General features: G+C 42.8%; 1 protein-coding gene across 6 annotated transcripts in view; it reads left to right on the forward strand.

Moving 5' to 3' along the window:
• Positions 1–17,663, forward strand: part of atg5 (ATG5 autophagy related 5 homolog (S. cerevisiae)) — a 250,982-nt gene that overhangs the window by 101,378 nt on the left and 131,941 nt on the right. The window contains exon 8 of one of the 6 annotated variants that reach the window (XM_048530923.2): positions 8,644–8,768. The exons of the other annotated variants lie outside the window; for them this stretch is intronic. Within the exon in view, the coding sequence (XP_048386880.1) occupies positions 8,644–8,687 (44 nt within the window). The 3' untranslated portion in view covers positions 8,688–8,768. Of the gene's footprint in view, positions 1–8,643; positions 8,769–17,663 lie in introns of those variants that run through there. 6 annotated transcript variants of the gene reach the window in all.

The following is a 17,663-nucleotide window of genomic DNA, read 5'->3' on the forward strand; positions in this document are numbered from 1 at the left end:
TCATGTTTTAGCGGTGTATCATATACCGACAAATGTAGACTTGTGTCTTCTTAAGTTCAAGGAGCAAAGTGCAGAGGTGACAAGACATGTATTGTTCTCAATGTGATTGTACTTTCACAAAGTTTACTGATTGGAATTTCCAATGCCAGAAAAACAGTCAAATATTTCAAAATGCTGCTTTGCTGTTGACCATTGAAAAATACCTTTGAATTCCGGTTAACTTAAGCGCACAAATTTCTTGTTGAAAGCATTTGGGCTTTTAGCCTCCTTTTCCTTGACTGTGTAGGTCCATATATATGAAAATTCAAGACATTAAGCCTTAATTTTTTTGCTGTCAAGTGAGTCTCTGCCCCTACCTGAGTCAATGCTCATAAACACTAGACAAAAAAATTTTGAAAGAAAGCCTTGTAAATTGAGCTCTTATTTTTTGGGTTTGTTTTGAGTAATTAGTTCCTTCGTCCAAGTGATTTGAGTTATTGTACGTTGTAGTTTTGTTTCATGGTGTTCACTGCCAGATTTTACAAAACATATTACAGCAGTGTCACCACAAGCGGAAAGTGGCTCTGACTTCTCCTCAGAACAGCACTGCTGTAGATCTCTGAGCAGGATTCTTTTATAATTTGTTTTCGGGAGATAAGCAGCTCAGACAAGGCCAGCACCTGTAACCCAACTGTAACAACTTCCCTGGAGTATGTGAGCTGTTACCTTGAACTACAACAATCCACATGGTGCAAAGGAAGAATTATCAAGGTTCTTATCTAGTGACAGTGAAGGGTTGAGATTATGTTTCCAAGTCAGGATTGTCTTTATTGCTTTGCTTTGTTACATTATTCATTTCAACCAACATGTTTTCTTACTATAAATAGTACCTCTAACAGCCAAGTTTATCTCTTATTTGGAAGACCATTTATATTTTCAGTGTAACAGGCCTGGTCCAATTTCACACTTTCGAGATGAGCAACCATATGCTCAAATCTCTGTGGCAGGTGGGATTTGAACCTAGGCCTCCTGGTTCAGGGTGTAGGGTCCCTGTCACTGTGCAGAAGAGGAGGAAGACAGGAGGAAAAGTATTCAACTAGAGGTCGCTGAGACATCATTCATTTGCATTCTGGGAGTGAACTTCACAGTCAGCATGGGTGTGAAGGGTATCTTGGAAGAATCTGCTGTTAGGTACAGAATATTGCATTACTGCAGTGTATCCATCCCTCCTATCTCCTCTATCCAAAAAAATGAAGAGTGAAGATTCAAAGGGGAGGAGACAGAACATTGTGAGAGGAGGGTCAGCAGTGAAAGTTCCAGGAGATAAGAGAGCCTAAACAGCTTCTGGAAACTGTTGTTGGTAAGTAACAGGTACCTTTTGAGAAATTGCTGTTGGAGCAGAAAGCTTTAGTAGCTTCAACTTAGTTTTAAAAGTATTTGATACTGTAAGGATTAAGTTAAAGGGGTAAGACATGGCAGGAGAGCTTCAAATCGTAGTCTGTTCCTTTTGGTCAATGTGGGAAGCTGGGTGCATTTCTGTTGGTTTGAGCCTGCGTTTGTGCAAGTAGTGTCTCCAGCTACAGCTCTTGGAAGTCTGAGTTTTGGATTTGGAGCGGCAGGTGGAAACACTGGAGCATTTTCAAGGTGGAGAGTATCGTGGATAGCTTATGGAGAGGTGGTCATACCTCAGACTCAGACTCAGACTCCACAGGCAGGAAGGGAATGGGTGACCACATGGCAGAGAGCAGGAGGGCTAAGCAAACAGTGCAAGAATCTCCTGTGGTTGTTCCCTGGCAGATATACCATTTTGGATACTGTAGAGGGGTATGGCCTCTTAGGGGTAACAGCAGCAGCCAAATTCATGGCACTGCTGCAGACAGGGAAAAATAGGTGTGAAAATGCTGTTGTTACAGGGAATTCAGTCGTAAGGGGAATAGTTGTGTTTCTGTGGCCGTAAATGAATGGCTAGGATAGGGTAAAGCCTCCCTGCTAGGATCCTGAATGTCTCGGAGTGGTTGGAGGACATTCTGGAGGTGGAGGGCGAACAGCTGCTGGTCGTGGTACATGTTGGAAATAACAAGGTAGGTTAAGAAAATGGTTTGGGGTCACAACAGCAGAATGTAGAGAACTGGGAAGAAAGTTGAAACGTAGGAACTCGAAGGTAGTTAACTTGGGATTTTTACCAGTCCCACAGCTGCTAGAGTAGAAACAGCAGGATATATGGGCTGAACACGTGGCTGAAATGAGGGCCAGGGTTTCAGATTCTTTGTACATTGGGACCAGTTCTAGGGAGATGAGACCTGTACAAATTGGATGGGTTACACCTGGGCAGGACTGGGACTGATGTCCTTGGGGTTATTGATGGCGTGGTTGGGGTGGGTTTAAAACTAGTGTTTTGAGAGATGTGAGCCAAGGGGGTAGAACAGTAGATGTGGAAATTGAGGGAGAGGTAGAAACCAAGGTAAACATGACCAAGCACAAGAGTAGACAGGGAAATGTTGCTGAAAAGCGGTGTGAAATGCATGTGTTTCAATGCAATAAGTATAATAGGCAAGGTAGATGAACTAAGAGCTTTGGTTAGTACTAGAAATTATGATATTATTGTGATTACGGAGTCTTGGCTGAAAGAGGGACAGCACTGGCAGCTAAATATGCCAGGATTTAGATGTTTCAGATGTGATGGAAGAGGGATGTAAATGGGTGGCGGAGTTGATAACTAGTAAAGGAGTATCCCACAGTTGTACTGAGGGAGGATACATCAAAGGACTCGTGCAGTGAGGCAATATGCGTAGAACTCAAGAATGGGAAAGTGAAATTGTAATGCAAGAGGTATACTACTGGCCTCCCAACAGCCAGTGGGAGATAGAGGAGGGAATATTAAAACAGATTTTGGAAAGATGTGAAAACAACAGGCTTGTGATGGGTAACTTCTCCAGTATTGACTCGGACTCACTTTGTGCTAGGGGGCTTGGAACGGGTAAAATTTGCAATGACTATTAGAATGTTCCTTGATACTGTATGTGAACAGTCCAACCAAGGAGAGGACTATACTGGATCTGGCATTGGGAAATCAGCCTGGTGAGTGAAGTTTCTGTGGGGGAGTACTTCTGGAGTAGTGACCAAAATACCATGAGTTTTAGGATAGTCATGGATAGGAATAACAACAGTCCTTGGGTAAAGGTGTTAAATTGGGGAAGGTGAACTACAACAGTATTAGGCAGGAACTGAAGAATGTTGTTTTGGAGACTGGTGTTTGAGGGTAAATCCACATCAGGCATGTGGATGTATTTCAAATGGCAGTTGATTGGAGTTCAGGAGTGGTATGTTCTTGCAAGAACGAAGGATAGGTATGGCAAGTTACGTGAACCTCGGATGCTCAGGGATGTTATGACCTTGGTCAAAAGAGAAAGGAAGCATACGTAGGGTCTGTGAGGATGGGAATTGTACAAAACACTTGAAGTATATTAGGAATGAACTCAAAAAGGAATTAGAAGGGCTAAAAGAGTCATGAAAAGTCATAAACACGATTAAGGAGAATCCCAAGTGTCTCATACATATATAAAAGCAAATGGGTAGCCAATGAACGGGTTGACCCACTCAAGGACGATGGAGGGAATCTATATGTGGAGGCAGAACAAGTAGATAAGTTCCTAAACAAATACATTGTGTCAGTATTCACCAGAGAGGTGGATTTGGTGGAGGATTATCTGCATTAAGGGAATACTAAGTCACTATTAAAAAGGAAGAGGTGTGTCCTCAAAAGTAATAAGGTAGATAAGTCACCAGGTCCTGATGGAATCTATCCCAGATTTTTGAGGGAGATGAGAACAAATTGCTGGAGCATTGACAGACATCTTTGTATCCTCTTCGGCCACAGGTGAGATCCTAGAGGACTGGAGAATAGCCAATGTTGTCCTGTTGCTTAAGAAGGGTAGGAGGGATTATCCAGGAAATTACAGGCCCATGATCCTCACTTTGGTGATGGGGAAATTATTGGAAAAGGTTCTCGGGGGCAAGATCTGCACGCATTTAGAAGCAAGTGGACATATTAGCAATAGACAGCATGGCTTTGTGCAGAGGTCATTGTGCCTCACCAACTTGATTGAGTTTTTTGAGGAGATGATGAAGATGATTGGAAAAGTGGTTGATGTTGTCTACATGGACTTCAGCAAAATCTTTTACAAGGTGCCAAAATAGCAAACTGGTGCAAAAGGTGAAGTCACGTGGTATCAAGGGTGAGCTGGCTAGATGGATACAGAACTGACTTAGTCATAGAAGACCAAAAGTAGCGGTAGAAGGATGCATTTCAGAATGGAGGCCTGTGACTAGTGGTGTTCCACGGGGAACAGTGCTGGGAATCTCTGCTGTTCGTGGTCTACATAAATTAGCTAATTATTATGCTTGCAAACGATAGAGGTTGGTGGAGTTGCAGATAGTGAGGAGGATTGTCAAATGATACAGTAGGATATAGATCAGTTGGAGGCATGGGAAGGAAAATGGCAAATGGAGTTTAATACGGACAAATGTGAGATTATGCATTTTCAAGGATCGAGTGCATGTGGAAATTATACAATGAATGGCAGAACCCTTAGACATATTGATACACAGAGGGATCTGGGTGTGCAGGTCCACAGATCACTGAAGGTGGCAACACTGGTAGATAAGATAGAAAAAAGACCAGTCGTATGCTTGCCGTCTTTGGAAGGGGTATTGAGTATGAGGGTAGGCAAGTTGTGCTGCAGCTTTAAAGAACTTTTGTTAGGCCACACTTGGAATGTTGCATACAGTTTTGATCAGCACACTACCAGAAGGGTGTAGATGCTCTGGAAAGGGCACAAACGTTTTACCAGGATGTTGCCTGGTTTGGGATATTTTAGCTATGAAGAAGGGTTGGATGAACTGTTTGTTTTCACAGGAATGCAGCAAGTTAAGGGAAACCTGAAAAAAGTTTATCTGATTATGAATGGCATGGCTTTTTCCCAGATTGGAGGGGTGAATTACTAGGGGACACGGGTTCAAGGTGGGTGGGGAGTTTAAAAGAAATATACAGGGCAAGTTTTTCATGCAAAGGGTGGTGCACCCCTGGAATGTGCTGCCAGAGGAGATGGTAGAAGTAGACACAATAGGAGCATTCCAGAAACACCCACGTGATTGGGAAGGGAATTGAGGGATACTGATTTTGTAGGTGAAGCCATTTTTCGTGTGGAAGGGTAAAATGTGTCGGCGTAGGCTTGGAAGACTTGAGGGCCTGTTATTGTGCTGTTTCGTTCTTTGCTCTTTATTCTAAGCAGGCCCATGCGCCATGACAAATGATCATCAGCAGCTCTTAAATAATAAAAGTTGTGCTTCCAAAATATCTCTCACTTATGCACGGGTAAAATGCGTAGACCTTATTCATGTGCTAATCACAGAAGTATGTGTTCACTGAGATTTCTGCACAGAAAAGTAATTTGTTCTTATTATTGGTTCCCAGCACATTGTGTTTTCTTTTGATTGGTTGCACAAACAAATATAAAATTGGAACAATCTACACCTGTTTTGAAGAAAGGTCACTAGACTCGAAACATTAACTGTTTTCTCTCCACTGACCCTGCCAGAGCTGTTGAGTTTCTCCAGCAATTTCAGTTTAGAACATAGAACACTACAGCACAGTACAGGCCCTTTGGCCCTCGATGTTGTGCCGACCTGTCATACCGATCTGAAGCCCATCTAACCTACGCTATTCCATGTACGTCCATATGCTTGTCCAATGATGACTTAAATGTACCTAAAGTTGCCGAATCTTCTACCGTTGCAGGAAAAGCGTTCCATTCCCTTACTACTCCTGAGTAAAGAAACTACCTCTGACATCTGTCCTATATCTTTCACCCCTCAATTTAAAGCTATGCCCCCTCGTGCTCGCCATCACCATCCTAGGAAAAAGGCTCTCCCTATCCACCCTATCTAACTTTCTGATTATATTATATGTTTCAATTAAGTCACCTCTCAACCTTCTTCTCTCTAATGAAAACAGCCTCAAGTCCCTCAGCCTTTCCTCGTAAGACCTCCCCTCCATACCAGGCAACATCCTAGTAAATCTCCTCTGCACCCTTTCCAAAGCTTTCACATCCTTCTTATAATGCGGTGACCAGAACTGTACACAATACTCCAAGTGCAGCCGCACCAGAGTTTTGTACAGCTGCAGCATAACCTCTTGGCTCTGGAACTCGATTCCTCTATTAATAAAAGCTAAAACACTGTATGCCTTCTTAACAGCCCTGTCAACCTGGGTGGCAACTTTCAAGGATCTGTGTACATGGACACCGAGATCTCTCTGCTCATCTACACTACCAAGAATCTTACCATTAGCCCAGTACTTTGCCTTCCGGTTACTCTTACCAAAGTGCATCACCTCACACTTGTCCGCATTAAACTCCATTTGCCGTTAGTTTATGCTTTGGACTAGAAATACATGTGCAGCTGTTGTCATTAGAGAGATGGTGGCATAGTGATAATGTCGCTAGACCGGTAATCCAGAGGCTTAGCTTTGGGGACGTATGTTGAAATTCCAACGTGGCAGGTGGTGGCACATAAAATTAATTAAATGTCTGGAATTGAAAAGCTGGCCTAAGTTATCATAAATTGTCTCAAAGACCTGTCTGTTTCATTATTGTTCTCTGGGAAGGAAATCAGTCGTCCATATCTGGTCTGACTCCAGATACACTGCCACAAGGTCAACTCTTAACTGCCTTCCAAAATGTCTTTCTAAGCCACTCAATTCAAGGGCAGTTAGGGAAAGACAACAGATGGTGCCTCTGTCAGTGACATCCATGTCTTGAAAGAATAAAGAAATAATGGTAATAGAACTTGCACTCTTGGAAAGTAAGTGGGAGGAGTCAACTTTGCAAATGGTTTCTATGTATGGCAAACTCTATCAATCATAAACATTTACATTAATGTATTAAACATATTTCACATGAGACATGGAACCCAAACACAGTAAGAAAATGCTTGAGAAATGCTGCTGGTCACATCTGTGGAGAGAGAAACAGAGTTGATATTTTGAGTCTCGTATGAATGTATCCTGAAGAAGTCATAATGGACTTGAAACGGTAACTCTGTTTCTGTCTCCACAGATGCTGTCAGACTTGCTGAGTTTCTCCAGCATTTTCTGTGTTGTAGATAAAGGTTTGAACAGCAAAATGGATGTCACTACCAGGTTATTATACTAAAAATAACTACTGAGGATGAACTTGGGTTTATCAGTCAGCTGCAAGTGATTTAAATTTCATTTACTTACTGTTGTTGTATAAGCATAACCATTGACGCTTGTCCATATGAAGAAAGAGATCAGATTTGCCATTATTGTTTGTTCTAGCACTTAATGATCTGTAGAGTTGCAGCTCTCTTGCTTCATTGGTGTACAGTATTTTCTTAAACTCTGATCTCCATAAATACTGGAAAATCTTTTCTATTGGGCACTCCTGGAATATGGTAAAGGTTGCTTTCTTTCTTTAATCATCTTTTTGCAGTAATGGGGAACTATTGGTTTGAACCTCTTTGCGTAGAATATTTGAGTACTGTTGGGCACCTGATTCTCATGATTCTGACATTGCACAGTTGAAATGTCCAATTCACTCTTGCTACTGCTGACAGAGAAAGAAGCATGTGTGGGGTCTGTTGTGGGAGTGTTTCTTTCAGTGCACTGTCAGTACATCTGCAGTAGGTGGCAGACATTAGTAACATTTGTCACAAGGCATAGTATGTCATGATGGTCAGCTGAACCACCAACATCAAATTTCATGTATCTGTCAGAATTGACAATTTTGTTCATAAAGAACAGCCATTGTACAATTTTCCAAGGTTTCTAGCTAGATTGCTAATATTTATAGAATCCTAGAATCCCTGCAGTGTGGAAGCAGACCATTTGGCCTGTTGAGTCTGCACCAACCCTCCAAAGAGCATCCCACCAAGACTCATTCCCCCAACTTTATTCCCTATAATTCTGCGTTTCCTATGTCTAATCCCACCCAACCTACATATCCCTGGGCACTATGGACAATTTAGCACGGCCAAACCATCTAACCTACACATCTTCAAACTGTGGAAGGAAACTGACGCAAACATGGGGAGAATGTGCAAACTCAACACAGACAATCACCCAAGGTGGAATTGAACCCTGGTCCCTGGCACTGAGGCAGCAGTGTTACCACGGAGTCACTGTGCTGCCCTTCTAGAGCTAGGTTTTGTACATGAGTACATAAAGTTGATGGGGGCTTCAAAAACTGGGGAAATAGAGCCTTGGGATTGCATTTGCATATCTTTGACATTGGCAAGTCATGACAGTACAGTCAGGAAAAATTGGACACCATAACAGCTATAAACTCTCCAAAGAAGAAAAACACTGCTGTATTGGGTCAGAAGGTGAAATAGAATTTATTGTTATGTATCTTTATTAATGCATTTTGGTAAAAGAAACCTGGTAACACAATAAGGCTTAATGATTCACTTTGAAAGGATAGAGGACCAGAGCAACCTCAGACTTAAAATGCATAATTCTTTGAAGGTGGCCCAGCAAGTTTAAATAGTTTTTAAAAAGGCTTATAGGATCTATTGGTTTATAAATAGAGGCATAGAGTATAAAAGCATGAAAGTGATGCTTTACCTCTACAAATCATTTTTCAGACCTCATTTGGAGTATTGCGTTCGCTTCTGGACACCTTATTTAAGGATGGATGTTAAAGATCTGGAGAGAGTGCAAGGAAAATTTACTGAAATGATACCAAGAATGAGGGATTTCGTATAAAAAGATTAGAGAAATTGGACGACTTCTGCTTGGAGCGGAGAAACCTCAGATAACCTTATTGTGTTCAAAATTATGAACAAGTTTAGCAGGGTGTAGAAGGATATTCTGCTTCTACTAGTTGGTATGTCAGTATCTAGGGGTCACAATTTCTAAATTGTCTACAAGAGAGCTAGGTGTGAGATAGGAAAAACTTATTCACTCACAGCTGTTAGGACTTGGAGTGCACTGCCTGGGAGAATGATGGAGACAGATTTCGCAGGAGGTTTCAAAAGAGGGCTGGATATCTATTTGAAAGTAATAAATTCAGACGGCCTCAAAAATAGGGCCAGAGAATGACACTAGCTGGGTAGTTCTTTTGGAAACCATACAGGCAGCTGTAAAATTCAGTGGTTCTAGGCCTAAACTGGAAAACTAAAGTCCTTGGATTTATAGTTCTAACATGTTGGCAGGATTATAAGCAACATAATAGAATGTGACAGAGCAGATATTCTTTAAACTGTGTAAATAGCCAAACATTTGGTAGTCTCCCTCTAATTTTCTCAAATTATGTCAAATTATCCTTGATTAGTTGTTGAGCAATTGAACAAGCTTTAGATATTATGTTGGTATATTCCAAGTAATGGCTTATCCTAATGATAGCTCAACATTTTGAAAACAACTATTGAGATAAATACATTTATAAAAACCCACTCTGACCTTTGTCTTAAATAATTTCCATGTTTAGTTTTAGCATCATGTAAATCATGGTTGTACTCTAGTACAAGCCAACAAAGCTTACCAACAAAGTTCATTGGTTGATTTCTAGCAAATCTCTTAAATTCTGAAACTTGCTTGGGCTATATCTGTATTGCTGATAAGTTAATTAAAAGTTTCCATAATTTCATAAGTTTTTTTTAAATGGTGTTTTGCTCTGGTAATTTTATTATAGTTCCAAAGTATTTACAATGAAAACCCAGAAGCATGTTAGGCAGCACAGAACACCACAATTCCATAATCCGTTTAAAAACCTCAGGCTGTGAACTCACCACTAATTTTAATCTATTAAATATGACTTCAAGGTTCTTCTACACTTGTTTTATTCAGTGCAGTCAGAGCAATTATACTGGTTCCAGTGTGGACCATAACTGCTGGATGTTCATTTTCCACACCCTGCAACACTCGGTGACATCTTTGAGCCTGGTGCCAAGGAAGGAATACACCATTCTCTATTCATGTCTGTGGCTGCAGAATAATCTAGCTGTTCCCTAACTAGTGAAGCATCTATCACTACTGCTGTTGTAGATTTCCTTGAACCCTGCTATACAGATGGTACCCACAGTAGCATTACACTCATCAATATTCAGGACAGGCTTCTGGTTGGACAGTGGGATACATTCCCTCACTAGCAACATTGTGGATCACCCTACAGTACATGAACTCAGTGGTTCAAAACGTCGGCTTGCCACCCACTTTCTCAAAGGCAGGTAGGGATGGGCAGTAAATTTTAGCCCAGTCGGCAATGTTAATGTCCCATAAGTGAATTTTTTAAAAAAAGTTTATCAATTCTTAGTTTGGTAAGACACATTTATCTACATGTCAACAGAATTGATTTTACAGTTAGTGGCTAAAGAGTTCGTGCTTTCTGTTGATGGGTGTCCACAGTTTTTTTTGCAGATTTTAAATAAAATTACAATTTAAAGTTATGACCCTTCACTAATTTATGCTGCAAGTTCTGCCACTAGCTAGCAAGGCCTAAAAACAAACCAGACACTAGGTTTTATGTATAGAGAAATAGAATTTTTAAAAGTTGGGGAGTTGTGCTAGATTTGCATTTTTGGGCCATACTGTTCCAAACAATATAAGAGGCTGTGCTGCTGAAATTGTCCCACTCCCTCATTGATTGCAATATAAATTGAAAACTTTACCCAAGTCCCAATATAGCCAATAATATGGTTTCTCTATATCAGACTTAGAAGAAAAAGACCCATAAACCATGTTTCATTACTGAACATAGTTATTGATTTGCTACATCCTATCCAATGACAATTCAGAGCTGGTTTACACACAGTTTGTAGTATGGGAATATAACTGTTTATCCCTCTGAATAACACAAAATAGACTTCCCTCAGATAAAGTGAAAAAGCAGATTTCTGTCTGCTGAAATTCACTTTTCAAAAGGAAAACACTTTCTGGTTAATGGTAAGTAATCTTGAAGGCAAATAGGATATCTGGAGAATGACCTAGAATCTTCAACCTGGTAAAGTTTTGTATGTGTGGTAAAGTCACTTATCACGCAGGATTGTCTCTGGGGTTTTGATAGATGCAGGAAATGTAATATTGATAAGTTTTTAAGAAGCCACTGTGCCAGATGAACAATTGGGTTTCACAGCAAAGATGTGTCAGAAACACAATGCAGTTTAAGCAGCATGTTCTGTAGAAGGCATTCCTCAACTGAAAAAGCTAAGCATAAACACCATTCTTGCAACACGATTCAAACATAATAGCTACAAAGCCCAGTCACAAAATAGCCAGATGTTTTCCCGGAATTGAGCTCAAGCCATCAAGACCAATGATTCTCTGGAACCATGTGGTCTCTAAGAAGTGCCTTTTCTCTTAAAAAAAAATTCAAACTTTTTTCACTGAGCTTTTTATAAAATCAGTCCACAAACTTTCAAAATCAAGTCCACAAAAATTACTAAATGTAAAGCAACATCATGACAAATACTTAAGTACCCATGAAGTTTTGGTTGCCACATTATATGCAAGAAGATGCAGACATTGGATAGGTTGCAGAAAAGATGTACAAGAATTATCAACTAGATTTGCATGAGCATTGTGAAAAATATGTAAAACTATATAATATTTATATATGTTTTATAATGGCTGCTACATCCAGAATTTATCAGAAGCCAGGTGTCTGACCACCTGCAGGATTAATGGAAATATGTTTATGTTATTGAGTTTACAACAAGTGGGTAAACATTAAGGTCCATTAGATTTGTTCTCCGTGCAGATGAATGTGGGATTCAAGGTCTTTTATAATTCAGTTCAGAAAGTCCAGTGGTTGAGTTAAGTGGCAAGTTTAATTTTTCTACTAGGAGTAGTTCAGGGCATTTCAGAGATAATGGGAACTGCAGATGCTGGAGAATCCAAGATAACAAAGTGTGGGGCTGGATGAACACAGGCCAAGCAGCACCTTAGGAGCATAAAAGCTGACGTTTCGGGCCTAGACCCTTCATCAGAAAAGGGAGATGGGGAGAGGATTCTGAAATAAATAGGGAGGGGGGGGAGGCGGACTGAAGATGGATGGAGGAGAAGATAGGTGGAGAGGAGAGTATGGGTGGGGAGGTAGGGAGGGGAGAGGTCAGTGAGGGGAGGATGGACAGGTCAAGGGGGTGGGATGAGGTTAGTCGGTAGGAAATGGAGGTGCGGCTTGAGGTTGCAGTAGGGGAATAGGTGATAGGAAGAACAAGTTAGGCAGGCAGTGATGAGCTGGGCTGGTTTTGGGATGCAGTAGGGGGAGGGGAGAATTTGAAGCCGGTGAAATCCACATTGATACCATTGGGCTGCAGGGTTCCCAAGTGCAATATGAGTTGCTATTCCTGCAACCTACCAGTGGCGGCATTATGGCACTACGGGAGACCCAGGATGGACATACTGTCTGAGGAATGGGAGGGGGAGTTGAAATGGTTCTCTACTGGGAGGTGCAGTTGTTTACTGCGAACCGAACGCAGGTGTTCTGCAAAGCGGTCCACAAGCCTTCACTTGGTTTCCCCATGTAGAGGACTCCCCCTCCCATTCCTTAGATGACATGTCCATCCTGGGCCTCCTGCAGTGCAATAATGATGCCGCCGGTAGGTTGCAGGAACAGCAACTCATTCCGCTTGGGAAGCCTGCAGCCCAATGGTATCAATGTGGATTTCACCAGCTTCAAAATTCCACCCCCCCCCCCCCCACAACCCCACTGCATCCCAAAACCAGCCCAGCTCGTCCCTGCCTGCCTAACCTGTTCTTCCTCACACCCTATCCCCTCCTCCCACCTCAAGCTGCACCTCCATTTCCTACCTACTAACCTCATCCCGCCCCCACTGACCTATCCCCTCCCTACCTCCCCACGCGTACTGTCTTCTCCTCCATCCATCTTCAGTCCACCTCCCCCTATTTATTTCAGAACCCTGTCTCCATCCCCCTTTTTCTAATGAAGGGTCTAGGCCCGAAACGTCAGCTTTTGTGCTCCCAAGATGCTGCTTGGCCTGCTGTGTTCATCCAGCCCCACACTTTGTTGTCAGGTCATTTCAGGACGAGTTTTCTCAGAAGGGTTTAGCCTGTAGCACTTCCAAACAAGAGTTTGGTCAGAAACATGCAGGCGATTAGAACTGAAAAAGTTCATAAAGATGTTGATGTTGTGATACAAGTTGATTTCTGAAGTTGGGAAAAGTTCCTTCAAAACAATTGACTTCTAATGTCAATATAAAATTAATCACAGGCATGGATGTTTGGTTATTAAGTGCCAGTACGTAAAACAAGTATGGAGCCCATAATTTGGGTCGATAACTGATAATGATCTCTGGAGCCAGGAAAAATTCATCCAAAGTCAGTGATCAGCTTATACTGAGCACAAAAGTAACATCTGTGGCAATGCCGGAGGTAGTATTGAGACGTTCCATACTGGATGTGCCATCTTTCAAGTAAGACGTTGAACTTATTCCCACCAGCCTAACCTGGATAGCTGTAAAAGACGCTATGGTACCATGTCAAAAAAGAACTAAACTTTTGATTTAGTATTTGGCCAATATTTATCCCACAGATAATAAAGTGTGAAGCTGGATGAACACAGCAGGCCAAGCAGCATCTCTGGAGCACAAAAGCTGACGTTCCAGGCCTAAACCCTTCATCAGAGAGGGGAATGGGGTGAGGGTTCTGGAATAAATAGGGAGAGAGGGGGAGGTGGACCGAAGATGGAGAGAAAAGAAGATAGGTGGGGCGGTAGGGAGGGGATAGGTCAGTCCAAGGAAGACGGACAGGTCAAGGAGGTGGGATGAGGTTAGTAGGTAGGAAATGGAGGTGCAGCTTGTGGTGGGAGGAAGGGATGGGTGAGAGGAAGAACAAGTTAGGGAGGCAGAGACAGGCTGGGCTGGTTTTGGGATGCAATGGGGCAGAGGGGAAGAGCTGGGCTGGTTTTGGGATGCAGTCTGGGAAGGGGAGATTTTGAAGCTGGTGAAGTCCACATTGATACCATTGGGCTGCAGGGTTCCCAAGCGGAATATGAGTTGCTGTTCCTGCAACCTTCGGGTGGTATCATTGTGGCACTGCAGGAGGCCCATGATGGACATGTCATCTAAAGAATGGGAGGGGGTGTTGAAATGGTTCACGACTGGGAGGTGCAGTTGTTTATTGCGAACCGAGCGGAGGTGTTCCGCAAAGCGGTCCCCAAGCCTTTGCTTGGTTTCCCCAATGTAGAGGAAGCCACACCGGGTACACTGGATACAGTATACCACGTTGGCAGATGTGCAGGTGAACCTCTGCTTAAAATGGAAAGTCATCTTGGAGGCATGGATGGGGGTGAGGGAGGAGGTGTGGGGTTAAGTGTAGTACTTCCTGCGGTTGCAGGGGAAGGTGCCGGGTGTGGTGGGGTTGGAGGGCAGTGTGGAGCGAACAAGGGAGTCACGGAGAGACCACTCTCTCCGGAAGGCAGACAAGGGTTGAGATGGAAAAATGTCTTGGGTAGTGGGGTCAGATTGTAGATGGCAGAAGTGTCGGAGGATGATGCGTTGCATCTGGAGGTTGGTGGGGTGGTGTGTGAGAACGAGGGGGATCCTCTCGGGGTGGCTGTGGCGGGGGTGGGGTGTGAGGGATGTGTTGCGGGAGATGCAGGAGACGCAGTCAAGGGCGTTCTCGACCACTGTGGGGGGAAAGTTGCGGTCCTTGAAGAATTTGGACATCTGGGATGTGCGGGAGTGGAATGCCTCATCGTGGGAGCAGATGCGGCGGAGGCGGAGTAATTGGGAATAGGAGATGGAATTTTTGCAGGAGGGTGGGTGGGCGGAGGTGTATTCGAGGTAGCTGTGGGAGTCGGTGGGCTTGAAATGGACATCAGTTACAAGCTGGTTGCCTGAGATGGAGACAGAGGTCTAGGAAGGTGAGGGATGTGTTGGAGATGGCCCAGGTGAACTTGAGGCTGGGGTGGAAGGTGTTGGTGAAGTGGATGAACTGCTCGAGCTCCTCTGGGGAGCAAGAGGCGGCGTCGATACAGTCATCAATGTAACGGAGGAAGAGGTGGGGTTTGGGGCCTGTGTAGGTGCGGAAGAGGGACTGTTCCACATAACCTACAAAGATGCAGGCATAGCTGGGGCCCATGCGGGTGCCCATGGCCACCCCCTTTGTCTGTAGGAAGTGGGAGGAATCGAAAGAGAAGTTTTTGAGGGTGAGGACGAGTTCGGCTAGGCGGATGAGGGTGTTGGTGGAGGGGGACTGGCCGGGCCTGCGGGACAGAAAGAAGCGGAGGGCCTTGAGGCCATCTGCATGCAGAATACAGGTGTATAGGGACTGGATGTCCATGGCAAAAATGAGGTTTCTGGATGACATGTCCATCATGGGCCTCCTGCAGTACCACAGTGATGCCACCCGAAGGTTGCAGGAACAGCAACTCATATTCCGCTTGGGAACCCTGCAGCCCAATGGTATCAATGTGGACTTCACCAGCTTCAAAATCTCCCCGTCCCCCACCGCATCCCAAAACCAGCCCAGTTCGTCCCCTCCCCCCACTGCATCTCACAACCAGCCCAGCCTGTCTCTGCCTCCTAACCTGTTCTTCCTCTCACCCATCCCTTCCTCCCATCTCAAGCTGCACCTCCATTTCCTTCCTACCTAACCTCATCCTACCTCCTTGACCTGTCCGTCTTCCCTGGACTGACCTATCCCCTCCCTACCTCCCCACCTATACTCTCCTCTCCACCTATCTTCTTTTCCCTCCATCTTCAGTCTGCCTCTCCTTCTCTCCCTATTTATTCCAGAACCCTCACCCCATTCCCCTCTCTGAAGCTTCTCAGCCCGAAACGTCAGCTTTTGTGCTCCTGAGATGCTGCTTGGCCTGCTGTGTTCATCCAGCTTCACACTTTATTATCTTGGATTCTCCAGCATCTGCAGTTCCCGTTATCTCTTTATCCCACAGACTTCATTACAAAAGGAAAATAAATTAACTGGTCATCTGTTGAATATTACTGAAAAACAGTACGTATTGTCAACAGATGCTTTTCATCTTGCACTTGTTGGGAGAGTTCTCAGGAACGCAAATTAAAGAGAAAACCAATGTTAATTCTGTATGAGATGAGAATGCTAATTGGTTGGCAAGGTGCCTATAGTCAAGGTGTTCCGCAGAGAATGCATCCATCAGAGTTGATTGACAGTTAACAGCCGGTCTCTTCTCTTTCATATTTTAAACAATGCATTTGAAAGATTGTGCATTTTCCACAGATTTTGATGTTAAATTACAGTTAAAAATCAAAAATAATATAAACTGCATAAAGCAGAGAAGCTTCTGCTTTGATATCCCTGCATTGTTAGCAATCTCTAGCAGTTTGAAATTTTTTTAAAGTATTGAAAGCAGATTTTGAAATGATAACAGCTTGCCAGGTCACAATTTGGACCGGAGTCTAAATGTCCTTGTTTTTATGTGCTATGTAACTTCAATAAGCAGTGAAGCTTATGTGGTGAACAGTTTGAAAAGCGGCATTGACTTTTAGTTGGATTACATCTATGTGGAGATGCTGGTTTTGGACTGGGGTGGTCAGGGTCAGAAATCACATGACACTAGGTTTTAGTCTAATAGTTTTATTTGAAAACATAAATTTACAGAGAGTAGCCCCTTCAGGTGAAGTGAGAGAGAAGCACACAACATGTGCTGCACTTAATTATAATATTTGCTAGACAGGCCTTTGGATGAGTCACATTCGTACCTGTGAGGATTATTAATTGAAAGTAAACCTGATTTTAAAAGATTATTATTTGATATGTTTTGTTGAGAAAATTTCTTCATTAACTTCAGTGTTTCCATCTGGCTCTTAGCCAGTAATGGCAATGAAGCATCAATGGCTGAGTTTTTTTTAATCAGCTGGTTTATTGTTACAGTATTCAAAAGTCATAATTAAATTGCTTACACCACAATCTCAGGCAGTATATTCCAGATTTTAATAGGTTGCTGTGCGAAGATGCTTTCCTAATATTACCATTGTTTGTTTGCCCTTTGACTTTAAATCAATGTTCTCTGGCTTTCAAAAATCCTTCCTATGGCAGTAGTTGCTTCCTACTTAGTCTATCTAAATTCCATATAGTTTTGAATATCGCCATCAAATCTCTAGTCAGCCTTCTCTAAGAGGAAGACAAGAGCTGTTACAGTCTGTCCTCCTAATTGAAGCCCCTCATCTATGTAACTATTTTTGCAAATGTTTTCCAAAAGCTTTATAAAGTGTCAGAACCCTTGCTGGTTTTTTGTTTATTTTTATTGTTTGTGGTTTGTGGATCTGTGAGCTGTGAGCACTAGCTCGTGTTTTTTTTTAAAAAAGGTGAAAAGCAGACAAACTGATATCTGTTTGAGGCCAGGTTGAAGGTTGCAGCTTGATTCTTATTCAACGAAGATTGTAGACATTTTGGTTTTGGAGATTTGTCATGCTCAGATAGATAGATGCTTGCAATTGCCAAGGGCTGACACAGGTAGGCTAGTGCTAAGCTGTCTAACCAAGAGATGGTTGAGAAACAAAACAAAGAAAAGCCAAATTTTCAAGGGGTTCTAAATTCCGTTTGCCATTGACGAATTATGCCTGCAAAAGCAACAGGAGGGAGATCTGATTACTGCTTGGTTTGTTTATTCTTCCATAATCAACTTACTGGAAGTTTGGAGACTAAATACTGTAAGTATGAAATG

The sequence above is a fragment of the Stegostoma tigrinum genome, chromosome 4 (genome assembly GCF_030684315.1).
Source record: "Stegostoma tigrinum isolate sSteTig4 chromosome 4, sSteTig4.hap1, whole genome shotgun sequence".
NCBI classification, from domain to species: domain Eukaryota; kingdom Metazoa; phylum Chordata; class Chondrichthyes; order Orectolobiformes; family Stegostomatidae; genus Stegostoma; species Stegostoma tigrinum.